The sequence below is a fragment of the Chlamydomonas reinhardtii genome, chromosome 16, assembly GCF_000002595.2.
Source record: "Chlamydomonas reinhardtii strain CC-503 cw92 mt+ chromosome 16, whole genome shotgun sequence".
Classification (NCBI taxonomy): Eukaryota; Viridiplantae; Chlorophyta; class Chlorophyceae; order Chlamydomonadales; family Chlamydomonadaceae; genus Chlamydomonas; species Chlamydomonas reinhardtii.
In genome coordinates, this window is record NC_057019.1 from 6,703,904 (window position 1) to 6,727,562 (window position 23,659).

The 23,659-nt window shown below is 65.3% G+C and overlaps 4 protein-coding genes across 5 annotated transcripts; 3 read left to right on the forward strand and 1 right to left on the reverse strand.

Annotated features, from left to right (window-relative positions):
* The first annotated feature begins 54 nt into the window (after positions 1–54).
* Positions 55–9,942, forward strand: CHLRE_16g672161v5 (uncharacterized protein). Of its 2 annotated transcripts, none has more exons than XM_043071185.1 (13): positions 55–756; positions 842–1,175; positions 1,429–1,675; positions 1,918–2,028; positions 2,225–2,335; positions 2,532–2,618; positions 2,824–2,924; positions 3,210–3,309; positions 3,503–3,679; positions 3,906–4,058; positions 4,207–4,317; positions 4,475–4,558; positions 4,803–9,942. In XM_043071185.1, exons 2-13 carry the CDS (start codon positions 862–864, stop codon positions 9,507–9,509), a joined length of 6,303 nt encoding a protein of 2,100 aa, XP_042916180.1. In that variant the 5' UTR covers positions 55–756; positions 842–861; the 3' UTR covers positions 9,510–9,942. The 2 variants fall into 2 exon arrangements, with proteins under 2 accessions (XP_042916180.1, XP_042916179.1); XM_043071186.1 differs by having other exon boundaries at positions 1,432–1,675.
* A 56-nt stretch (positions 9,943–9,998) lies between these two features.
* Positions 9,999–12,744, reverse strand: CHLRE_16g672273v5 (uncharacterized protein). The gene is made up of 6 exons (XM_043071189.1): positions 12,608–12,744; positions 11,982–12,509; positions 11,358–11,782; positions 10,943–11,178; positions 10,721–10,778; positions 9,999–10,424 (listed from the first exon to the last, which is right to left on the reverse strand). The coding sequence occupies exons 1-6, from the start codon at positions 12,702–12,704 to the stop codon at positions 10,341–10,343; spliced, it is 1,428 nt and encodes a 475-aa protein (XP_042916181.1). The 5' UTR covers positions 12,705–12,744; the 3' UTR covers positions 9,999–10,340.
* Positions 12,745–12,904: 160 nt separating this feature from the next.
* Positions 12,905–17,385, forward strand: CHLRE_16g672385v5 (uncharacterized protein). Its single transcript, XM_001695853.2, has 7 exons — positions 12,905–13,330; positions 13,933–14,027; positions 14,405–14,491; positions 15,202–15,425; positions 15,781–15,926; positions 16,243–16,347; positions 16,627–17,385. Exons 1-7 carry the CDS (start codon positions 13,031–13,033, stop codon positions 16,789–16,791), a joined length of 1,122 nt encoding a protein of 373 aa, XP_001695905.1. The 5' UTR covers positions 12,905–13,030; the 3' UTR covers positions 16,792–17,385.
* Positions 17,386–17,594: 209 nt separating this feature from the next.
* On the forward strand, positions 17,595–23,408 carry CHLRE_16g672497v5 (uncharacterized protein). The gene is made up of 13 exons (XM_001695852.2): positions 17,595–18,003; positions 18,080–18,212; positions 18,360–18,782; positions 18,976–19,110; positions 19,325–19,617; positions 19,746–19,902; positions 20,132–20,266; positions 20,433–20,696; positions 20,836–21,573; positions 21,657–21,830; positions 21,944–22,148; positions 22,275–22,495; positions 22,639–23,408. The coding sequence occupies exons 1-13, from the start codon at positions 17,927–17,929 to the stop codon at positions 22,960–22,962; spliced, it is 3,279 nt and encodes a 1,092-aa protein (XP_001695904.2). The 5' UTR covers positions 17,595–17,926; the 3' UTR covers positions 22,963–23,408.
* Positions 23,409–23,659: the final 251 nt, after the last annotated feature.

Sequence of the window (23,659 nt, forward strand, 5' to 3'; positions counted from 1 at the left end):
GGCCTGCAGCTCACCTCTCATACTGTCCTGGCACCATAATCTTGAGGCTTGACCGATTTTACATTTACATAAAGGCGAAAGTTCTCTGCTTCCAATCAAGCAGCGGCAAGTGCCGCGTGCGGTTCGTGCGATCGTGCGCTGCGATCGCCCTGCAGGCCCCATCGTCCTTCCCCATCAGTTCCCCAAAAGCATGCACGCTCCTACACAGATACTAAACATAGTAAACACAGTCATCGGTTGGGAGCACTCGGGCTTCGGGCAAAGCTCGGCGAGTTGCCTGCTGGAGTTGCTGGCCACCCTGGCAGGGCAGATAGGAGCGAGGCGCTCCCAACCTTCGTTGTTGGCGCTTCCGGGCCATATTACAGTTCGTCAGGACCCAAGACAGCCAGGACAACGGCTCGCCCCTTAAGGAAGCACTCGCTCGAGGGTGAGGAATACGGACGTCAGGCCACCTGACCGCATTGAACGAAGCTTGAATAACAAGGGTAGCGACGCCATAGCTTCGGCGTGTAGCTGCCAGCAAGGCTCGAGCTTGCTCAGACGCCTCGCCATCGGGTCGTTTACCGATGCTCGGAGCTGTCTCAAACTTCCAATTATAACAGCAGTTGGTCCAGCGCGGCCACATAAGTTGGCGAGTTGGTTCATGGTCACCAAATTAGGCAGCGAGGTCTCTTCCCTACAGCTCTGGCAAGATATGGTGTGACATAATAGGACATCGGGTCCCCAAGCTCTCCATAGCTCTGGTTCCGAGCTCAGGTGAGAAGCGTGGCATGCAAGTATCTGCTGGCGCGTGTGCTGAGCAGTCCTCTAACCCCTCCCAATATGTTCGATTTTGCGGCAGGGTAACAGCTGTGCGGCGGCATGGCAACAATTACTGCACATGTTGGAGTGGTCCCGCCCGGCACCGCTGCTGCCATGGCCAAAGCCGGGGTGCCGCAAGCCTCAATGGTGGATACGACCCAAAACGGCAGCGACAATCCGCCACCTGCTTCACTCGCGGCACGCGACGACGCAGCCGACCCGGAGCTTACCTCTCCAGCTGCCGAGTGCTGGCATGCGCCTGCGGAGGCAGCAGCGGCCGGCGGCGAACAGCCCACGGCCTCGCCTCTGCAGCAGGGGGGCCCGCGCAGCCAGGCTGCCGCCGGCGCACGTGGAGCTGCACTCGCTGAGCCCCTGTAAGCACGGGGCGGTAGCACACCTGCGTGCGGAAGCCTGCGGGGCCCAGTCATGTCATCTGGGTCGCTGTGCCTTGCCATCTGGGTCACCCACCCCCACGCGCGTGCTCATTGTGCTGTGCTGCTGCCTTGCTTCCGTCGTGCTCCCATTGTGCCTGCCTGTTCCAACGGGGGCGTGTGCAGGGGGCGTGTGCAGTTGTGCACAACCGTTTACTCATGCCCTTGTATCCCCCGCCCTTTCGCTCCCACGCAGCAGCGGCCCCATGATGGGTCTGCCGCATGACGGGCACTTCAGCAGCATCTACTCAGCCGCGCCAGAGGCGGAGGAATGTGCGACGGCGAACGCCAAGACGTTGTACGGTTCCAGGCAGTTGGATTGCATGGAGCCCGATGTGCTGTACATGCCGTTGGACGGGGGCGCGGGCAAGCACAAGAAGCTGGTGCGGCTGTCACGCTGCAAGGCGGAGCGGCATGGCGTGCGCATGGACAAAGTTGGAGAGGTGCGCGGGGACGGCAGTACCCGTATCGCAAGGCTTGTGGGTTGGGTGGTACCCGACTGGCTGCACCGCCGGCCGGCCACTGCACATATGTACGTGTTTCTTTGCACGTGTGTGTGCGGTTGTTACAGACCGCTTCAAGGGAAGAAACGCTTAGGACTGTGTGCCTGTGTGTCATTGTTCCCGGGGAAAAGGAATCCAACAGCGCGTTTGTGTACGGGCTCGCGGCTGCTGCCTTCATGCAGGAAGTCGAGGCGCTGCTGGCTGCGCTGCGGGCCGACCAGGAGCCGCGCGAGGTGCTGGGCGTCGCCGACATCCCCGCCGGGGACTGCCACCCCTGCCAAAACAACCCAGTGGTGCGTGCCCATGCCGCTGTGATGAGACGTGCACACGCACACGCGCACACACGAAGACTCGGCACAATGCAGTGCACGCCCTCGGACGTGCACCCGAGCGCCGCGGCAAGCCTTGCCATGTTGCCAGCTAGTTACCGGCACCCACTGCCTCATCATCTTTGATTGCGGTCAACATCTGTACGGCATACTTGCACAGGTGCGGCGCATGCCGGGCACGGCCCAGCAGCGCAAGCTAGTGGTGACGGCGGAGGACGGGCTGGACCGCGGCCGCTTCCTAGGCACCTACTTTGGGCACCTGGAGACTGCGGTAAGCGACCGATCGAGGTGGTGGCGGCAATGGTGGCCGCTGCTAGCTAGCATCCAAGTGCACGGTTGCGTCAGCAGCTGTTTGCATGTTTCATACCCGTGGCGCCTTTGGGCCGCCACTGCCTGCATGCGCGTGTCTAGCGCACTCACTGACCGCCGTTGCCATGCACGTGCACGTGACGTGTGTGCCCCTGCAGGAGCAATCGAATGCGCGCATGCAGCACGACTACAGCGGCAGCCTGCAGCTAGAATACGCATACGAGTTCTCGTGCGTCGTGCTGCAGGTGGGTCGGCTCTCCTCGTTTCCCGATGCATGCACGCCGTTGGGCTTAGTTGGTGGCTTCGCACTCGCTGCTGCACCAAGCCAACCTGACGCCACTGGCCGTCAACACCGTCGCATGGGGACGAAGCAAAGAATCAGTTTGCTTTGTGCGTCAAGCTCACTTAGCTAACGCGTGTGTATGCTTGCAATCACTTGTTCATTCGCAGGTGCAGGACGAGGACGGCGAGCCGGAGCCGGAGCGGGACCTGGTCCTGCAGGGCGACAAGCGGCGCTGCCTGATGGCCATGGCCAACGACTGCACTGGCTGGTGAGAGGGGCAGTTCTCAGCAGTCAGCCGTCAGGGTCCCGGGCTGAGATGGGCAGCGCTGCCCGTTGCTATGATCAAGGCTGGAAGCAAGGGTGCGGCCTTGGGCAGACCGAGACGGTGGGGCATACCGCCGTACTGGTTGCGCCCGCCTGCAGAGGCCGCAACACAGCGCGTACACTTCTGCTCATCGGTACCGGATCGCCTGCTGCCAGTGCAAAATTTGATTTGTCCCGCACTACCTCGCAATGCGCTACACCTCCGCACTGCCTCGCAATGCGACTTCAGGGGAACCTGTGACGCCATCTACGGGGAGGGAGGGCCCCCGCAGCGTGAGTGCAACTGTCACGAGTACAAGCAGCGGGCCGCCAACGCCGCTGACGTGCAGGTACGAAATATGAGCACCGTTGCCATGCGTGCACTTGGGTTGAGGAGTAAATACAACGCGCGCGCACGGCGCGCGTTTGCATTTGCATACTTGACCTCCAAGAGCCCGCTCACATGTCCCGCAAGCCTCGCCAAAGCACCGCCGCAGCTGATTGCCGTGCCTGCCATATTGTGCCGTGTTTCTGTTCTCGCAGTGCCTGGTGAAAGTCAAGCTGCCCGGTGCGGACGGCGCCGCCGGCGTGAGGTACGCCTACATGCCTTGCCTGGTGTTCTTCACGACGCAGCCACGACGCCTGCCGCGCGGCAGCGAGATTGTGCTGGACTGGGGCGCGCACACGTTCTTCCAGCTGATTTTCCATGCGGCCAGGAAGGTGGGCTTCTAGTACCCTGGGCGCGTCCATGCGGTCGCCCCGGCCGTCCCGGCAGGGAGCGCACTCGGTCGCGCTGCGTGTACCTCTGGGACTCCGATGGGCCGCGTTTCCATAACACGTGTTGCATTGCGTGGTTTCCAGTGGCCACCCATGTAACATGTGCCGCCCCCCTGGTTGTGCTGTTGTGCATGCATCCTTTTTACACAACGCCATAAATGCTTCACAGAATGCCTTCTACAAGGCTGTGGAGGGCAGCCGCCTGGAGCACGGAGCGGCGCTGGCGGCGGCGCAGGCAAGCGTGGCGGCGCTGGAGCACGAGAACCGCGACTTGCGTTCAAAGCTGCTGGAGCAGCTGCAGCGCAGCTCCAGGCAGCAGCAGGTGAGGGCGTGCAGCCGCCCACTCCATCACCGCACCCGTGCTGTGCAATGCTGCATTGTTGCTGTGGGCACGGGCTACGTTGGTGGGACCCTGTGCCGGGGCAGGATGTCGCCTCTGCTCAGCGAGTGTGCACGTTTCACCGCCGCAGACTGCCGGCGGTGCCAGTGGCAGCGCCGCCGGCCCCTCGGCGCCGCCAACCCCTGCAGAGCTTCAACATCGGCGCATAGCCGAGCTACAAGTGCACAACGCGAGGCTGCAGGTAACAGGAGCCAGGAGTGCGCCGCCACCACCTCCTTTTCAAAACTGCGTCTGTTTTTGTTTCCGCGAATTCCACTGCTCTACCGTACTAAACGTGAATCGTGATTGTTAAGTACAATGTAACCTACCTGCCTGCATTCCTGCTAACGTCCATGCAGCGCCAAGTGGAGGCGCTGCAGGCCCACGCGGCCGAGGTGGGCCGACAGCGCGCGGCGCAGGAGGTCCGCATCAGCGTGGAGCAGGTGCGCGGCTGTCTGTGCACCTACCTGCTGTATACCGTCACAGCGCATCGCTCTAGCAGACCTAGCACTGCGCCACACGTTGCTTTGCCACTAAATTGCTGGTCCGGAGTGTGCGTGCGTGCAGCAGGTCCGGCTCCCTGCTAGCGTCCACTGGCCATCCACAAGTGGCATGAATTGCGTTAGCCCGGCGGAAAACAGCTGACCCGCGGCGCTACTTGCTTCCACAATCTTGACACGTACGCAGGCGCGCGAGGATCTGGTGCGGTCTCTGGAGGTTGAGCTGCGCTCTGCACGCTGGAAGGTGGCGCAGCTGCAGGACCTCCTAGCCGAGCAGCAGCAGCGGCAGCAGCAGAAACCAGGCCAGGGCGGCCGCCGGCAGCACCCGCGCCCCGGGCGGGCGTCCAAGCGCGGCGCCGCCGGCAGCGTGAGCGAAGAGGAGGAGGCCAGTGACACCAGCGAACGCGCTGATGCCAGCAGCAGCAGTGAGGACGACGGTCGCGGTGGCGGCGTCGGCGGCAGCGGCAGCGACGCGGACCCGCCCTACTCGCCGCCGCGCAGAGGTCGCCTTGCGGCGAAACTCGCCGGCAGGGCTTCAGGCCGCGGTCGCCGGCTGCGGGGAGGGCACGGCCGGGCCCAGGCAGCCGAAGGGGAAGCCGCAGGTGGCAGCAGCGGCAGCAGTGGTGACGACGCACCTCACGCGACTGCACCCCGCCGATCGCACCGGCTGACACGAGCGCGCGCCGTTGCGGATGGCAAAGCAGCTGCTCACATGCGCGGCACCACAGCCACAGCCGCGCCGCCTGCGGCTGCGGCGGATGGCGATCAGGCAGGGCGGGGCACGCAGCAGGGGGCCGCGCAGCAGCCGCAACCGACGTTGGCGGTGCTTGCAGCGGCGCCGGCCGCAGGTGCAGCGGGGCTTCAAATTAAAATACGCACGCGCCCTGCAGTCGCTGCGGCGCAACCGCGCGCGGTGCAGGCTGCGGTGCCAAGACCGGATGTTCAGCAGGCGGCCGTGCCGGCGATTGCCTCAGGCGCAGGGGCACACCTGCCGCTGGCAGAGCTGCGGCGCGTGTTGTCCGCGGCGGCGGGGCCTGAGGCAGTGCACACCACGGGGCGCAGCCGCCAGCTCCACCCTCAGCTCACCGGTGCGGCGGCGGCGGCGGCTGCGGCAACAGCAGCCGACGAGGACGAGGGCATGTCGGACAGCGGGGGCATGCACCGGCGGCGCCGCTGGGCCGCGGCTGGCGGCAGCGGCGACTCCTTGTCGCTCCGTGCTGCTGGCGACGGCCTCGCCAGTGACAGGCTGGGCAGTGCCCGTATCGACGAAGGTGGCGCTGGCGTTGGCGGTGCTGACAGGAACGACAACCCGCCGGGTGCGCGCCTGCTGCAGCCGCAGCCGCAGCCGCCGCGGCCGCCGCAGCGGCCAGTCGAGGGGTTGCTGCTGCCGCGCCGGAGCCCGGCGACCGGCGCCACCGCCGCCCGCATGTCCACCGCCCGCAGCGCCAGCATGACGTCCGGCGGGGCGCTGCTGGTCCCGGCGGCGGGTGGCTCACGGGGCCGGGCGACGGAGGTGAACACCCGTGGCAACAGCAGCCAGCGCGAGCCCTCCGTCAGCGACTGGCTGCTGCTGGGCCGGCGACAACAGCAGGCCGAAGCCGCGGCTGCGCATGCAGGGGGCGGCACCGGTGCCGGAGCCACCGCCGGTGGCAGCGGCGGCAGCGGTGGCGGTGGTCGTGGTGCTCTTGGCGGTGATGGGGATGAGGGCGCCTTCGCTGGTGGCGGCGCCGAATTGGAGGACATCACCAATGACGCCTACGAGGCGTTTGATTTCGTCCTGCCAGAGTTCCCGCAGGCCGGCGAGCATAAGCGTGAGTCGCAGTCACCGCCACCGCAACCGCTACCGCAACTGCTACCGCCGCCGCTGCGGCAGCTGCAGCGGCTGCTGCAACGCTCTAGCGGTGGCGGCCTGCAGCAGGCGCAGCAGCAGGACCTGCGGCACACGGGCGGCGGCGGCCAGCAGCGGCTGGGCCAACAGGCGCCTGTTCGGAGCAGTTGCCTGGCGGCTGGCCTCGGCAGCGCACAGCAGAGAGCCGCCGCCGGTGGGGAGGCGGCTGCCGCTGCTGCGGCAGCCCCCTGCCGTGCTGATGCGCCAGCTGGGCATTCTCCCATGCACAGCGATGGTGGCGGTCTCGTAGCCGCTGGCGGCGCTGCTCGTGCTGCTGCTGGCCATGCCGCCAGCGCGCAGTGCCACGGCGTCGGTGGCCCCGGCAACCCTGATGTTCCCGGTGCCGGTGCTGGTGGCGAGGGCGAGGGCCAAGAGGAGGACGAGTTGGAGCACCTCCGCCGCGGCCGGTGCCGGCGCTCGTCAGCCTCCCTCCACCGGAGGCGGCTGCAGGTGTTTGATGACGAGGAGGAGCCGGAGGCGGAGGAGCCGGAGGCGCAAGTGCTCGAGGCGGAGGCGGAGCCGGGGCCAGCGTCAGACCAGCCGGCGGAGTCGGAGTCGCAGTCGGAGTCTGAGTCGGAGTCTGAGACGGAGGGCTCGGACATGGCAGAGGCGGAGGAGAACGACGAGGAGGAGGAGCCAGCGGTGATGGACGCCGAGGCGGCGGCGGCGGCGGAGTCTGGTGGCGAGGAGGAGGAGGTGTCAAAAGAACGCGAGAAGTTGCCGCGGGCGGGTCACCCAGGCTCGCCGGCGAAACAACGGCTGGCAGAGCAGCAGCCCAGCAGGGCTGGCCTGAAGGCAGGCGAGGCGCCGGCGCCAGCGCCGGCGTCGGCCCGGGCGCCCCTTGCCAGCCTGCGGCTGCACGCCGCGCCCCCGGTGGCAGGCGCCGTCATGCCTGCCTTCCATGGCCGCCATATCCGCTTCGACTCTTCAAGTGGAGATGATGAGCCGGAGTCTGATGCATCCGAGTCCAGCGGCGAGGAGTCCACCGTGAGCGATGACAGCGACGAGGACGATGATGCTGGAACCGGTGGTGGCAGCGGCGCTGGTCCTGGCGCCGCCACCAACGCTGGTGGTGCTCGGGAAGCGTCGCCAGTCTTGGCGCGCCACGGCGGCGGTGATCTGCAGCCGGCAGCAGCCCAGGCAGAGGCGCTTGCCCCTGCTGGTCGCCTCGATGCTGCGGTGGAGGCTACTGAGGAAACTGCAGAGGAGGATGCGGCGTGGGCTGCGAAGGAGAATGCGGAGGGGGCTGCCATGAAGGCTGCTGCGGCGGCTGTTGCGGCTGCTGCTGTGGAGGAGGATGCGGCAGAAGCGCTCGGCGCTGCTGCTGCCGCTGCTCCCGCCGCTGCTGCTGCCGCCCCCGCCGCAAGGCCTAACACGCCCTTGGTCGATCTCGTGAGCTCAGACTCGGACGCAGACCCGCGCCCAGGACCGGGTGCTGAGACAGAAGTCATCGTCATCAGTGACTCGGATGACGACGAAGAGGTCAACGCCGGGGACAGCGGCAACGGCGCCGCAGGGCCTGCGGCAGGGTCTGGGCTGGTACCGCCGCAACCACTAGCGCAGCTGCCCTGGGACCCCAGCGCTCGGCAACAGCAGCAGCCGTTGCAGGGGCGGCTGACGCCTCAAGCTACGGCGCCAGCCGCAGGACGAGGGGCGGCTGCACCGGCCCAACCTGCAGCGGGGATGGACTGCGCTGCGGCAGCAGCGCCCCCGGCCGCGGCGCCGGCGCCGGTGTTGCCTGGGGTCTCCTCGGCCGCTGCCGCGGCGCGGAGGGCGGCGGAACGGGCGCAGGCAGCTTTCAGCGCAGCCAAGCCTGCCGCGGATGCAGCTGCCTCGGTGGGAGCCGGTGCCAGCCTGCCGCTGCCAAGGCGGGGCCTGCACGACGGCACTGCCGGCATGCCAGGCGCAGGCGTCAGCGCTGGCACAGCCGCAGGTGCAGGAGCGGGCACAAGCGCCAACGTGGGCGCGCGCAAAGGCGCAGGCATGGGCACAGGCGAAGTCGAAGGCGCAGACGCAGGCGGAGACGCAGGCACCGGCGTGGCCGCAGGCGGCTTGCCCCGCAGGAAGCGCTCCGCCCCTGGCGCGGCTGGCAGCAGCGGTGGTGGCTCCGGTGAGAAGCCCAGCGGCGACGACGGCAAGGAGCGCAAGAAGCGCAAGACCGCCATCGACGCCCGCGGCACCCGCAATGGCAACGGTAAGGCAACGCCTGCTCAGCGGGGCCTTCACGCTGGGGCTGGTGGTGGGGCTGCTGGCAATGCGGCAGCTGGTGCCGCCGCGGGCACGGCTGCAGCTGCGGGTGCGGCTGCGGCTGGCTGGGCTGGGTCGCACACTGATGGTCAGGCGGCAGCTGCCGTTCCCACTATGCGCGTGGGTCGCGCCGTGGCCACCGCAACTGGTCGCATGGCGGGCGCAGCTGCAGCTTCAGCCGCAGCCGCAGCCGCAGCGCCAGCCGCAGCGCAGGCCCTGGCCCCAGCCTCAGCCACGGCCACGGCCAAGGCCACGGCTGCTACCGCGCCCAGGACCGGCAGTCCGGCCGCGATGCCTCCGCCGACGCCAGCGGGTGGCGCAGGTCGTGGCCACAACGTCAATAAGCGGCCCCGCGCCCCGCCATCGCCCAGCAATCCTGCTGTACGGCAGGCCGCTGCTGCTGCTGATGCTGCTGCTGTGGCAGGGCCCAGCGCCGCCGCAGCAGCAGCCGCGGCCACCTTTGCTGGCGCTAGCAGGAGCGCTGGTGAACGGGTGCTGCCAGGGGCGCGGGCAGCCTGGCATGGTGGCTCTGGTATGGCACCGCCGCAAACTGCACCATCAACACCACTTGCGGCGGTGGCGGCAGCGGCTAGAGCACCAGCAGCGTCGCCTGCAGCCGCAGCGCTGGTGGCGGCGCCGCCTCGGGTTCGGCCGGCCACCAGTTCGGCGTTCAGCTATGACGTGCAGCGGGCGCGGGGCGCAGTGGGGAAACTGGTTGGACTCCTGGACAGCGGCTCGTCGGACACAGACTCATATTGAGGCCGGCATCCAGGACGGCCTGTTGGGATGCTGAGGCCATTCATCAAGCGAATGTGTTGCACACTAGGACATGCAAGATGCGTGACGGAGGACTGCGGGATGCACAAGTATTCATGGGTGGTTGAGGTGCGGGCCTTTGCGCTCGGTTGTGGTGATTGCAGGATTTAAGCTTGTGGTATTGTGATTATATGGACAGTCCGTTTGGGAACTAGTTACAGAGGGGAAGTACGTTCCCAAGTAGGAATGACTACACGGCTGGGAGGTCGCCCGGACACGCTCGAATTTGCACGTCTGTGGTGCAGCCGGCGCATGCACATTCTCATGCCTGTGCCATAAGGTATGTACGGCTTTGCTTGAAACATAGGCTGAATTCGCTGACAATGACAGCAAGTTTGACTCGCCGTCTCGGAGCACATTGTAAGGCTTGGCTACGCAATGTGCATCCATGGCTCCACGTTTGCGAGGCCACACACCGGGCCCAGGTGCTTGGCTCTTCGAGATGTCAGTACAGTACATTTGTGGCCAGCCTAGCACCTCCAGCTTGATACAGAGTTGACTGCTCCCTCCCCCAGAGTCATGAATACACGTCGAAGTCCTCAAGTCCCGTCGCCTATACCGGTGTGTCTATCAGCGAACCCGCATGTACACCCAGCATTCATCATTCAAACCTGCCAGATGCCCTCTTCACTAGCTACTCATGCAGTCATGCTCCATCTGAACCCTAATATGGCGACCACGCACTAAAGTAATCCGCCCTATCACCTCACCCGTCCGTACATCCGGTTCGTGTGGCCCACGCTGCCAGCAGTCCACTCATCTCATCCCATCCACTCATGCCTCCTCTGCGTCACGCTCCGCCGCACCCTCTGCCGCGCGCTTGGGTGCCGCGGTGGCAAGCCCATGCTCCCGCACCACCTGCGTCCAACATTAGAAGCGAGGGTCAGACAGCGAAGGCCCGGGCCGCCTGGTGGTGGCCAACGATGCTCAGGACTCCTGCCGTCGCAATGCAACAGAGGTAGCAACAGAGGCCGAGGCAGGCACGCCAGGCCAGCTGCTGGCTAGGCCAGGCAGTATAGACGACTCCCCCTCCGCAGTTGCCGGCAACCCGCGCCAAGCTGACTTGCTACCTGACACGTGTGATCATGCGTACGGCAATGTGCGTCCCAGCGGATTGCGGCTGGCGCGGCCCGCCCGCCCATGCACCCACGCACCTTGGACACCATGGATGGCGCCACGAAGGCGGTCTTGGGTCCGTCCGCAGTCTGTAGCCTAGGAGTCGCAGGCAGCAACAAGACGCACGGTCAGCGGTGCACAGTCACAATACAACTGATTCTGATGTGAAGTTGTGCCGTGGACGGAAGACACGAAGGACAGGACACTGCCCGCCCCACTGCCGGAGCCACTCCCTGCTGCTGGCAGCAGCGCCGACGCACCTCAGCACGGGCCACGACGCGTATTCGGGAAGCAGCGAAGCCGCCGCGGCCGAAGGCGACGCCGCGCCGGACCCGGCAGCATTGGGCGCCTGGCCGCTGCGGGGCGAAGAGAACGGCTGAGACATGAGCGACGGTGGGGGCACCAGCGGCAAGCCGCTGGCGGAGCCGCCGGCAGCGCCCCCGGGCCCGGCGGCACCAGAATGCGTGGCGGTCAGCGATTTGTTGAGCTCCGGTGACTGCGACACACGCGGCACACATGACAGACGCGGCAGACAGAAGGGCTTTACAATGAGTCAAAGCATGCGGTAATGCACTGCGCATGTCCTTGGGAATAAGGAATGCCCCATCACCTGCCGCACAACAACCGGCACCAGGCAGGTCCCCGTCAGGCAACACCATCCCCAGTTCTCCACACCTGCTGCAGCGTTTGCGGCCGCTGCGACATATCCATTGCCTCCTGAGACTGCGGCTGCGACTGAGAGAAGCTCATGCTCAGGTACTGCTGCTGCGGCTGTTGCTGCGACATCTCCATGGGATCGTGTTGGGCACTGCCCATACTCACAGGTGGCAACCCCTGGCTGCCCAGCCACCCCAGCCCCTGCGCCGGCCCCTGCGCCGGCCCCTGCGCCGGCCCCGGCTGGCTCAGCTGCTGCTGGCTGCCCTGTGACATGCCTAGAAAGGGCAGCACCTGCGGCGGCGCCTGTTGTAAAAACCCGACCTGCTGCTGCTGCTGCTGTTGCGACATGCTCATGAGCTGCGTGGCGGCCTCCTCGGCGGCGCCCTCGAGCAGCTCACTCGCCGCCTGAAGGTGCGCGCGGCGGCTGGGCGGCAGCGGCTCGCCTGTATGCGCATTGGGGTCAAGGACAGCAGGAGCACACCGGAGTTTGTCCGGTGGCTCAGGCCTACGCGGGGTCCCTGCTTTGACTGCTAGAATGTTCACACAACCCTCTCGGCACTCATGCACCCTGCCTTCCACACCACATGAGTTCCACCCGCCTATCCATCCACCAGCCCGCCTGCTGCAAGCGGCCCGCCTCACCTGCCGCCGTGAACAGCTGGTACTTGATGCGGGTCAGGTCATCCAGCGGCGGCGACTTCTCCGGCATGCCACGACCCTGGCCCAGCGGCCCTCCGCCCGCGCCGCCGCCGCTGCCACCCGCACCACCACCGCCGCGGCCGCCAGGCAGGGGCGTGTCTGCGTCCTCTGCTAGCCTGACCGAGGCTGGAAGGGGGGTGGTGGCGTCGCCAGGCGGGCGCACAGACCCGCGCTGCTGTGGCTGGTCCTGGTCTGGATCCAAGCCCGGTCCCACATCGAGCACGTCTAGCCCGCCCGCGCTCACTGCTATTGGGGCCCTTGCAGCCGCACTAGCTGCCGCTGCAGCGGCTGCTGCTTTCTTGAAGGCGACGGCCGCCACGCCAGGCGCGGGGTTTGGGGCGATCGCGGGCTGCTTGTGCGGCTGCTGACTGCCCGCCTGGCTCACGCCGGGCTGCTGCTGCTGCTGCTGCTGCTGGCTTGCACTCGCTAGCTTGTGATCATCATCAGCAGCACCGACTTCCGGGGGCGTGCCTGTGGTCCAGCCGGAGCAGGGAGCTTTGGTCAGCGCCAGGGTCGAAAATGCGCGGGAAGACGTATCGCACGATAACTCTGTCTGAGCTCCCGCTCACCTCCATCAGCATTGCCGCCCTCGCCGAGCTCCGGGGTGCCAGGGCCGGGCGCAGGCCGCAGGCGAGTAGCCGCGGCGCCGCGAGCTGCTGCGCGCATTTGGAGTTCCCGCTTACCAGCAGGCTAGGGCGCAATGTGGAGCGCAAATGCCAGCGCTTCTGTTGCGTGGTGGCTTATGCACGCTGGACTACTTCTTCCAGGCCCCGATGCACCCAGGTCCCAGGGGTCCGTGCCCATGGCGGTCGAGTGGCCAATTCTCTCCCTCGACTCCTGCCTTGCGCCGTGCCCCGCCACGTTTCTCATACTTTCCCTTCAAGTAGACATAAAATATGCAGGCTACCGGGCTCCAGGCCCCTGCCACTCGGGCAGGTCGCGGCATCACTCGCGGCCGCGCGCTCTGCGTGGCTCCTAGGGCCACAGCAACCATGGAGCCTTCCACTTCTACCTCTTCTGCTCCTAGCTCGACTCAGTTCCTGCGCAAGCACATTCTGAAGCTGGCGCCTTACACGCCAATTGAGCCGTTTGAGGTGCTTTCCTCTCGTTACAACCGCAAGCCTGAGGATATTATTAAGCTAGACGCAAATGAGAACCCATATGGACCGCCCCCGGAGGTGCGGGAAGCACTGGCGACCATGCCTTTCCCTCACATCTACCCGGACCCGGAGACCCGCGCCCTGCGGAGAGCGCTTGCGGAGATGCACAACATCCCGATGGAGAACCTGCTGGTGAGATATGGAGCAGCGAAGGAGCTGGACCCGATTTCGCAAAGCGAGGTTCTTGAGGCCGCGCAATATGCTTCAAGGAGTAAAGTATCGATGTGTTGTTTTGGATGCCTAAGAAAATCTGGTGCACGTGTGTGGCTATGGAGAATTAGCGCCGCCGACCGTGGCCTGAGGGAACGCGGCCTGACGAGCATTCTTGGGAACTGCTGAAGGCGTGGAAATGCTAGGGAGTAATAGATGGGGGCAGAATTGCGGGGATCGCGGCTTAATGGACCAACAGGGCGTGGTGAAACCCGGGCGAGCAGCGCTATGGCCGCGCGCAAGTCAGTGGGAGGCGTTAGGCGGACCTTGTATGACGGGGGCTGGTGTGTGTGTGTGTGGGGGGGGAGTTGCAGGGGGGTACCAGGCGGGGTGGGGCCCTGCCTCCGTGGCGGACCGGGAGGGTGTCCACGCCGCACACACACGAACCAGGCCCGCGAACGTCACGCTACCAGTACCAGCCAACCAGCCAACCCCACACCGCGACGGACCAGCAGGAAAGGCCACCGCACTCGTAATGCCATTTGCTTATCAACACTACTACTAACAATGACGGCTGTGTGCAGGTGGGCTGCGGCGCGGACGAGCTGATCGACCTGCTCATGCGCTGTGTGCTGGAGCCCGGTGACAAGATCGTGGACTGCCCGCCCACCTTCACCATGTGAGTGAGACCCGGCGGGGGCGGGCCGGGGGCGGCGGCGGTGGCGGTGGCGTGGGTGGGCGCGTGGGCGTGGGCATGGGTGTGGGCGTGGGTGGGGCAGCGGGCCTGGCGGGGGCGGGGCCGCCGGGGCGGCGGGCTGCCGAGCGGTTTGGACAGGGCGGACAGGGATGCAGCATGCAGGGCAAGCGTGGGGCAGGGCGATGCAGAAAGTTCAAGAGTGAGTGGCCCACTCAGTCAACACACTTGGCCGGCACTCCAGGTTGCTCTGGGGTCTTTGTGCTGACGAGTGCGCGCCGCGGCCGCGCGAGCATACACCACTTACTGGCCCCTCACACACCACCACCTTTAATCTCCGTGCCTCTGCCCCGGACACGTAGGTACGTGTTTGATGCCGACGTGAACGACGCGCGGGTGGTGACGGTGCCGCGCCTGGACGGCTTCCGCATCGACGTGGAGGCCGTCAAGTGAGTGTGGGCCACATGGGCATGAGGCGGGCAGGGAGGTCGGGCGGCGCGGCGTGGCGTGGCGTGGCGTGGCGTGGCGTGGCGTGGCGTGGCGTGGCGTGGCGTGGCGCGGCGCGGCGCGGCGTGGCGTGGCGTGGCGTGGCGTGGCGTGGCGTGGGGTGGCGTGGCGTGGCGTGGCGTGGCGTGGTGTGGTGTGGTGTGGTGTGGTGTGGTGTGGTGTGGTGTGGTGTGTGCTGGGGGAGGGGTGGCGGTTGTCGTAGGCGTTGGATTCACCAGTGAGGGGGTAGGTTTGTGGTGCGGCGGGTGCACGGGGCGGGGCCGGGTTGGCACGATGGTGGAGGTGGGACTAGCGTGGTTGGTGCGAGGGAGGAGCATTGGGGTACTTGGGTTGGTGGCTGTAAGGATGGAGGGCTATGCGGCGCTACTTATGGGCGGTAGGGGCTCACAATGAAGAGTGACCCTGACGTTGAAGGGTGGCCCTGGCGATGTGGACGGTGTGGTGGGTGGCGCCGCAGCGGTGCGTAGACGCATAGTAGGACAGTGGCCATGGCTGGGACAGCTAGCTAGCGGGAGCTCTGCCGCGGCTGAAGCCGACGCGGCTTGAGGTGACGGCGCGGGGCTGTAACCGGCAACCGCAACTGACGCCAACCGCTGCCTCCCTCGGTCCCTCCCATCCCCGCCCCCCCCGTCTGCTCCTCCCACCGCCTCAGGCGTGCGGTGGTGGAGCACAAGCCTAAGGTGGTGTTCCTGACCAGCCCCAACAACCCCGACGGCTCCATGATCAGCGAGGCCGACCTGGTCTCCATCCTGGACCTGCCGGTGCTGGTGGTGCTGGACGAGGCCTACATCGAGTTCAGCACCGAGGCCAGCCGCATGCACTGGGTGCTGCAGCGCCACAACCTCATCGTGCTGCGCACGTTCTCCAAGAGCGCGGGTGAGGAAGGTGGAAGGAGATGAAGAGGAGTTGAGGGGAGAGGGGTTGAGGGCGAGGGGGAGGGGGGAGAGCGAGAGGGAGGAGAGCGCGTGTGAAGATTGCATGCTTGAGTGCACGGCCGAAGATGATATCCACACTAAACAGGATCAACCACCAGACTTTGCGGGTGACAAACTTAGTTCTGAGGCCAGTTGCTCCACGCATGCACCGCACCGCACCTCGCGGCATATGCTGCACAAGCCCAGTACCACACATGCCGCACTTCTAAGCACGCAATCACCCGTCCATCCCATTACAGTCTGTCTCACATTGCACCTGTGTCGCCCAACCCATCCCGCATCCCGTCTCCCCACAGCGCTGGCGGGCCTGCGTGTGGGCTACGGCGCCTTCCCCATCGGCATGATGGAGTACATGTGGCGCGCCAAGCAGCCCTACAACGTGTCGGTGGCGGCGGAGGTGGCGGCGTGCGCGGCGCTTACCAACATGAACTACCTTAACACGGTGTGTGGGGTGGGGACAGAGCAGGGGGCGAGGTGTGTAGCCGTCCATGAAGACGGAGTGTGTAATGGCGCGTACCAAATGGGTGTCGAGACGTGAGTTGATCAGCTGGCGGTGCGTGGGCGCTGAGTGAGCGCTGCGTGGGCGCTGCAGGCATTCCAGGGGCGCACAACCTGCACGCACGCAGGTTGAGCGGGTGGCAGCGTTGCTCTGGTGCGCTGTATTGCTAGGGCCGGCGCACTGGCCCAATGTGCCTTGTCAGTGACCCGCTTTTCCCATCCCTGCCCTGCTTTTCTATGACACATCAAATGCCCCACAGGTACGAGACGCGCTGGTGTCGGAGCGCGAGCGGCTGTTTGCTCGGCTCAAGGAGATCCCCTTCCTGGAGCCCTACCCCTCGCACGCCAACTTCATCCTGGCCAAGGTGCGGCTGGGGGCGAAGTGGGGAGTCCATTTAGGAACACAAGGGGGCGGCGTGCAGCACTGGCGCGGGGCACGGGTTCGACACACGGGGCTCAGCCTCAAGCCGGATTTGCGGATACTGCTCGAGTTGAGGGGCGCGGTGGGCGGGGCAGGTTTTGAGATGGCAGAACCCAAGCAGCGGAGAGCCTGTAATTTGTTCCGCGGTCTCCGGCCGTGTGGATACTTGGCCGCTGCCTCACCTCTCTCCCTCCTAACCTGTCCCGCTTCCCCGCCCCCGCAGGTCACCAACGGCCGCGACGCCAAGGCGGTGAAGGACGCGCTGGCCACGCAGCACGGCATCATGGTGCGCCACTACGCCAAGAAGGAGCTTTCGGGCTTCATCCGTGTGTCGGTGGGCCGCCCCGAGCACACCGACAAGCTCATCGAGGCGCTCAAGCAGCTCTGAGCGCCTGGGCTCTGACTGGGCGGCTGTGAGGCTGACTGGGACGGCTGGGCAGCTCTCTGAGCGGCCGGGCGTCGCTCGAAGCGGCTGGGTGGTTGTGACTTGTGAGAGTCTGGCTCGTTTGGCCTGGCGGAGTGAGTGTGTGTGTGTGTGGGGGGGGGGTGAGGTTAAGTGGAGGATATCCGTAATGGGTGGGGTATGTGCAGGGCAGAGGGTGCCTGAGGCACGCGGCGTTGTGCGCATTGTGGCGTGGAGCATGGTGTGGAATGAAGGTTTGCGCCCAAAGCAGGGAGCATAATGCACAAGCCGCGCTATGCATTGATGGGAGCGACCGCGAGTGACCGTGTTCTGCGTGCGTACGTGGCCGCACCGTGTCATGCACGAGCGGAGCGTTGGGCACGGATTAGGTTGAGCCTGGACGAGGTATCTGCATCGGCAGCTGAGTGACCTGATCAAAGAGTGAGGTGTGAGCGAAGGCGTGGCTGGAATGGAGGTCGCACGGAATGACGTGTGCGTCGCGCGTCTCAGAACGTCAGAACCACACTTTAAGCCTGCTGATGTGGGCCACTGAGGCACTGACTGTAATGCTATTTCTGGTACAAACAGTGCAGGCATGCTACATGACCTACAGGTATAGCAGCAGAAGCAGGGCGCCAGGGCAGCCAGGGCAGATTCTTCACCATGCGGAGAAACGGCTTCAACTTCCCAGGGCCACGCCAACCTCCCCGTGCCGCTCCCTAGCCGACACCGACAAGGGGAGCAACTTTCTCGTTATCACAACGTTGTATGCCGATAATTGCATCATGCTTCTTGCACTGCAATACTGCATTTCCTCGTCGCCGACTTGAGAGGCAGGTTCCGGATTCAGAAGCAGGGCCAGTTGCGCCCCTATCAGGCGACTTGTTACACCTAGCCTGTGCATATTATCAAGAGAGCACAAGTATACTTCTGTGGCACGTTGCCAGAGGTGCTCTAAAGTTACTTGTTTTGGGGCGACAGCTTTCTGCTCTGAAGACTGCAGGCCTATCCACATCGCACATATACGTTACTGTTTGTCAACAGCAGCATAATTAAACGCTTGTGCGCTCGGGGTTGAGGAACTCGGCCGCTTCTTGACAGTCGACGCGGAGCTGCGCAAATGGCCGAACCAAAGCCTGGACCTGGGCCTGGCGAGGGCAATGATGGAGTCAACGTGAATGTGTTGCTTCGCTGCAGGTGCGGTGTTCGGGTGGGGTCACGCTTTGCCCAGGGAAATCGAGTCCTGAACGCGGACTTCCATGCCTGTGTGCAGGCCTCTGAGCGACAAGGAAATCGCTGAGAGGACCCCGCAAGTTATTTCCTGCAATGAGGCTCTGCGCGAGGCGACCCTCTATATCCAGAGCGTCGGAGGAAAACAGACGTCCAAGACGTTCCGCTTTGACAGGGCGAGTTGGGGCCTGTATGCTGGTGCTAATTACACTGCCAGTATCAAGAGTGTTCCGTGGCAGGGCTCGATGTCAACCGATAGGACTCGGTAAGGGTGCTTGCCCAGCCCACTCACCCCTCACCCCCGTGCCCCGCTCTCCGCGTAGGTCTTCAGCCCCGAGTCCTCTCAGGAGAAGCTGTTTAAGCAGGCCATCGTGCCCATCGTCCAGGAGGTCATGGAGGGCTTCAACTGCACTATCTTTGCCTATGGCCAGACGGGCACGGGCAAGACCTACACCATGGAGGGCGGGCCGCGCCGCAGCGACGACGGCAAGGTGCTGTCCGCCGAGGCCGGTGTCATCCCGCGCTCCATCAAGCAGATCTTTGACACCATCGAGGCCAATAACACCGACTCCACCGTCAAGGTCACCTTTCTTGAGCTGTACAATGAGGAGCTAACGGACCTGCTGTCGACCTTCGACGACGGCAAAGAGGACGGCAAGCGCCTGCGGCTTCTGGAGGACCGCAGCGGTGTGGTGGTGCAGGGCCTGGAGGAGGTGGTGGTCAAGAGCGCCGCGGAAATCTACCAGGTGCGCGTGCAACCGCTGTTGTGGCTCTTACAGCGGGAAGGGATGAAGCGGAAACGCACTGGGAGATCGACTCTGCAGAACGCCAATTCGCCATCCCGGTGGCAAGACTGGTGCCACAGCAAGCACGGTGGCACTCCGGCGGTGTTCTCAGCGTCTCAACGACACATGTTGTGGCCCGCTATGCCCTGCGCAGGTGCTGGACCGCGGCACGGCCAAGCGCCGCACCGCCGAGACGCTGCTAAACAAACGCTCCAGCCGCAGCCACTCGGTGTTCTCCATCACCATCCACATGCGTGAGGTCACGCCCGAGGGCGAGGATGTTGTTAAGGTGCGGACAGGGTTTTGGGAGCGGGCATGGAGGTTCAGAAGCTGAGACTCAGCACATTGGAATCAGGATTGGGTTCGCCAAACACAGTGCGAACGGAGACTACACAGCGCGCAGCGCCCCGGGACCCCCTCCACATCTGCCAGCCCAGCAAACACCCGCACCGCCATGCTTTAGCACTCCTTCCCCCTCATCTCAAATCCCCTTTCCTTTGAAGGTGGGCAAGCTGAACCTGGTGGACCTGGCGGGCAGTGAGAACATCTCTCGCTCCGGTGCCAAGGACGGCCGCGCGCGTGAGGCGGGCTCCATCAACCAGTCGCTGCTGACGCTGGGCCGCGTCATTACCGCGCTGGTGGAGCACTCGGGCCACGTGCCCTACCGCGACTCTAAGCTGACGCGCCTGCTACGCGAGTCGCTGGGTGGCAAGACCAAGACCTGCATCATCGCCACCATCGCGCCCACGGTGCAGTGCCAGGAGGAGACCATCAGCACGCTGGACTACGCGCACAGGTGCGTGCATTGGCGAGAAGGGGGCGGGGGCGTGGCCGGGCGTGCTAAGAGGGTGGATGGAGGGGTTGGCGTTGGGTAGATAGCGTGGGGTCCAAGGACTGACTATTGCTGTTGGTGCCGTGTCACAGGGCCAAGAACATCCGCAACCGGCCCGAGGTCAACCAGAAGATCTCCAAGACCGCCATGATCAAGGAGATGTCCAGTGAGATGGAAAAGCTGCGCATGGAGCTGATTGCGCAGCGCGAGAAGAATGGCATCTACATCTCCACCGACAAGTTCCAGGCGGTGAGACCCGTGGGGATTGAGGCGGAGCTTTGCACCGGCATGCATGCAGGTTGCAGGCATGCAAGGGCTGGCCTGAACACCCACCTCGTATGCTCAGGCATGGGAACCAGTGCAAGCGCTCCTACCTGCTCTCGCCTCCGCCTGAACCCACCTAACATGCCGCCTGTACCCCGCTCCTCCGCAACCACAACCCTACCCTACCCCACCACTCTTCCGGCCTGGCTCTCAGGACGAGCTGGAGCGCGTGCAGCTGCGCGACACCGTCAAGGCCCTGCGCGAGGAGATGAAGCTGGAGCAGGAGGAGTTCGCCGCCACGCTGGAGCAACAGAAGTCCGAGTCGGACAAGGCCATCAGCCGCCTGCAGGCGAGCAGGCAGAGTAGCTGCACTGGGCTTGGGCTGTGTATTTGCAAATGCAGCCCCCAGGCGCATCGAAATGGTGTTATGAGGTTTGGCATCGATAGTAGCAAGACACGACTAAGCCGCTTGACTTGTTTTGATACCCAACCCTCATGTCCCTCGCGCCCGGTAGTCGGAGCTGTCGGCCGCCAAGGCGGACCTGGAGTACATGGACGCGCGGCTGCAGGAGGCCAGCCGCAGCATCCACGAGCGCCAGTACATCATCACCGCGCAGCGGACGGCGGAGCAGGACGTGGCGGAGGCCGCCGAGGCAGTGCGCATCGAGCTGGCGGCGGCGGCGCAGGACGTGGGCGTGCTGTTTGCCTCGCTGGAGGAGCTGTCGGACGTGCACAGCGGCGACCGTGACACCATCAAGCACGTGCAGTCGCTGGTGGCGGTGAGTGGCTTACTTCCCATGGAAAAAAGGAAGAAACGTGCAGGGCTGCGGTGTGCAGAAACCAAGGCTGGACAAGGGATATCCCTTATGCCGTAAACGTGCGCCGCTTGCTCCCTTCGGCTGGCTGTGACGCTTGCAGGAGCGGCTGGGCGGACTGGGCTCTAAGCTGACTGGCGCGGCGGAAGGCCAGCGCCGGCAGCTGGCCGGCCTGGGTGAGTCGCTGGCCTCGTTCAAGGCGCAGAAGGCGCAGGACCTGCAGCAGCTGCTGGGCCGCGTGGCGGCGGTGCAGGACACCGTGGCGGCCATGCGCGACGCCGTGGAGCGCCAGGCCCAGGCCGCCGAGGCCGCCGCGTCCGCTGCTCTGGGCCGCATTAACGATGCCACCGGCTCGCATGTGGCGGTGGCGGTTGCGGCGGCGCAGGGCCTGGAGGCGGCCACGCGCGGCGCCGTCGACGCGCTGGCGCAGGCGATGGAGCAGCAGTCGCAGCAGCTGGCGGCTTTTACTCAGCAGCAGGCGGCGTCTTCAGAGGCGGCGTGCAAGGCGCTGCATGAGGCCATGGGCCGCCTGTCGGGCCGCTTCGAGGGCGTGCAGGCGGCGGCGGACCAGGCGGGGACTGTGGTGGAGGAGCGCACGGCAGCTCTGGGCGAGGGGATGGGCTCGTTCGCGGAGCGCTACAAGGAGTCGTGCGCGGCGCAGCAGGCGGTGCTGATGGCGCAGATTACGGCGCTGGTGGCGGCGTTTGCGGAGGAGCGCGCGGGCGAGGTGGCGCGCGAGGTGACGGCGCTAAAGCAGCAGGCGGTGGAGGGCGGCAAGGTGGTGCGGCGCCAGCTGGGCGGCATCGCTGGCACTGCCGCGTCCGCTCGCCAGGAGGTGCAGGCAAGTGTACTGCACCAGCCGTGACAGGCACAGGCTTACGTACAAAGGCGGGCTGAACGGCCTCGTGACGCGTGTCCTTGCAGGAGGCGGAGGCGTCCCTGGCGAGTGGCATGCAGTCGCAGCAGGGCCGCGTGCAGGAGGCCACCACCAGCCTCACGGCCTCGCTGCGCAGCACGCACGACCAGGCGCGGGCCATCCACGCCGGCGTAGCGGGCCAGCTGGCCACCAGCATCACCGCGCAGGAGTGTTTCAACAAGGTGGGCTGCTGTGCAGGTCCTCGTGCCTGCCGGGCTTGACGGGATAACGTGCCGAGCAAGGGACTGCAGTTCCGGGTGCTAAGGCGTGTGGTTGGCGTGTCTCTCACGTGCAGGGCATGGGTCAGGCGTGCAGCAGTGGCATTGAGGCGGTGCAGGGTGCCGTGCGTGCCTGCGTGACGGGCGCCTATGAGGCGGCGGCGTCCGCGGCGTACTCTGCCACGGAGCTCTCGCGCGGCCTGGAGGAGCAGGCAGAGGCGGCAGCCGCATCCACCGACACCTGGGTGGCGGCGTGCAGCTCCCTGGACGTCAACCTCACAGGTGCGACCCGGTGGATACGCCGACTAGCTTTACGCTGCATGCGCTGAGCTTGTTGTAGGCTGAACGGATACGGTGCTCTCAATCACTGTCGTGAATATGAATGCTTTCCATGACGTGCATCCACAGATGCCTGCAGCCAGCAGGCGGACGGCATGTCTGCGTTGGCTTCTGAGGCCGCGTCGCTGCTGCAGCAGCGCCTGGACGTGGAGCGGGCGCTGCCGCCGCCCGCCCAGCGCGACTTCAATGTCCCGCAGGCGTCCGCGCTCAAGGAGCTGCGCTGCGCCCCGGAGGAGAAGTTGCTGGCGCGCTGCCACGCCGAGTTCCCGCAGGTGTTCGCTGCCGGCATGGTGAGAGCGGGGTGCGGGGTGTTGAGGATGGCTGGAGATCATTCAGCCCAGGTTGGGAGTACTATGTGTCTTGGGTTACTGCGCTACGTCCACCTAGACATACAAGTATTCGGAAGCCAATCCCACAACCTGGGTACTTGCAGGCTGCGCCGTCGAGCCCGCGTTCCAACACGTCTGCCGCCTCCAGCCCGCCGCTGCCCAGCGGCGGTGAGAACGTCACACCGCTGCATCCGCAGGTGGCGCCGCTTGTGCCGCAGACCGCCGGCCAGCAGCAGGCCACCGGCAGCGTGCCGCCTTCGCCGCGCACCGGCGCCGGCACGGGCCTGCGCAGCCGCATCCCCTCCAAGCCCTCACTCATCCCGAGCTCGCCCGCCACTGGCAAGGAGCTGCCGCCAAACGTGACCTCGCGACAGCAGCTGGCTGACAAGACCAACAACAAGCAGTCCTCCATCCTGGCGGACTGGTAGCCAGGAGCTGCTACCTGGTGTTAGCCGGCGTGAAGTCTGAGCACGGCCGTGGGCGGACGCGTGGATGGCGGAAGTGTTGAAGGGAACAAGGAGCAGGGGTTTCTTGGGCGGGGTGGCGGGTGCTGTGTGGTGACACTGAGGTGGCTTTGGGCGAAGGGAGACTGTGCAAACGTGGACAGGTGTGAGGGAGCTGGCAGAGCCTGCATGCCACTAGTATCTACCAGCAGGTCCCGGTAGAGGGTGGTCGGCTACTGCTGTTGCATTGGGTTCTAGATTCAAGTCCTGATTTATGTCCGGACATCATCTAACAGCAGATATAGAACGAGACAGGGTGGGACTGCACATGAATAGACAGGAGAACGCACTGTACAAGGCCTGCAGGAGCAGTCCTGACACGCGCAAGTGAATGGCTCCAGTGAATCGATGTAGTGTAACTATCTCCAACGCAACCCACCTGCAATGACAGAATGGCTGGCCGTTGTGCTGCTCCCACCCCTGCATCACTACGGAGTGCGGACCCAGGCATTGGCTTGTACAGCGGGCCGAGCATCCGCAAGTCGTGTACGCGGGCCAAGTAACCGTATCCCCGCAGACCCCGCTGCCACCGGATGAGTGGATGACCAGGCCAATGTCAGCATAACGTGTTAGTGTAAGGGTATGGGGCATTCGGGCGCCAGGTCATCATGGTCGCGATGAT

Excerpts from the sequence above, each read along its gene's own strand:
- CHLRE_16g672273v5 (XM_043071189.1), bottom strand. The coding sequence starts at position 12,704 with ATGCGCGCAGCAGCTCGCGGCGCCGCGGCTACTCGCCTGCGGCCTGCG. Across the intron at positions 12,510-12,607 it reads GGGCGGCAATGCTGATGGAG|GCACGCCCCCGGAAGTCGGT; the intron begins GTGAGCGGGAGC and ends GCTGGACCACAG. Across the intron at positions 10,779-10,942 it reads GCGTCGTGGCCCGTGCTGAG|GCTACAGACTGCGGACGGAC; the intron begins GTGCGTCGGCGC and ends TGCGACTCCTAG.
- CHLRE_16g672385v5 (XM_001695853.2), top strand. The coding sequence starts at position 13,031 with ATGGAGCCTTCCACTTCTACCTCTTCTGCTCCTAGCTCGACTCAGTTC. Across the intron at positions 15,426-15,780 it reads CACGTTCTCCAAGAGCGCGG|CGCTGGCGGGCCTGCGTGTG; the intron begins GTGAGGAAGGTG and ends GTCTCCCCACAG. Across the intron at positions 16,348-16,626 it reads CCAACTTCATCCTGGCCAAG|GTCACCAACGGCCGCGACGC; the intron begins GTGCGGCTGGGG and ends CCGCCCCCGCAG.
- CHLRE_16g672161v5 (XM_043071185.1), top strand. The coding sequence starts at position 862 with ATGGCAACAATTACTGCACATGTTGGAGTGGTCCCGCCCGGCACCGCT. Across the intron at positions 1,676-1,917 it reads GCATGGACAAAGTTGGAGAG|GAAGTCGAGGCGCTGCTGGC; the intron begins GTGCGCGGGGAC and ends GCCTTCATGCAG. Across the intron at positions 3,310-3,502 it reads CCAACGCCGCTGACGTGCAG|TGCCTGGTGAAAGTCAAGCT; the intron begins GTACGAAATATG and ends CTGTTCTCGCAG.
- CHLRE_16g672497v5 (XM_001695852.2), top strand. The coding sequence starts at position 17,927 with ATGGCCGAACCAAAGCCTGGACCTGGGCCTGGCGAGGGCAATGATGGA. Across the intron at positions 19,111-19,324 it reads AGGGCGAGGATGTTGTTAAG|GTGGGCAAGCTGAACCTGGT; the intron begins GTGCGGACAGGG and ends TTTCCTTTGAAG. Across the intron at positions 22,149-22,274 it reads CCTGGACGTCAACCTCACAG|ATGCCTGCAGCCAGCAGGCG; the intron begins GTGCGACCCGGT and ends GTGCATCCACAG.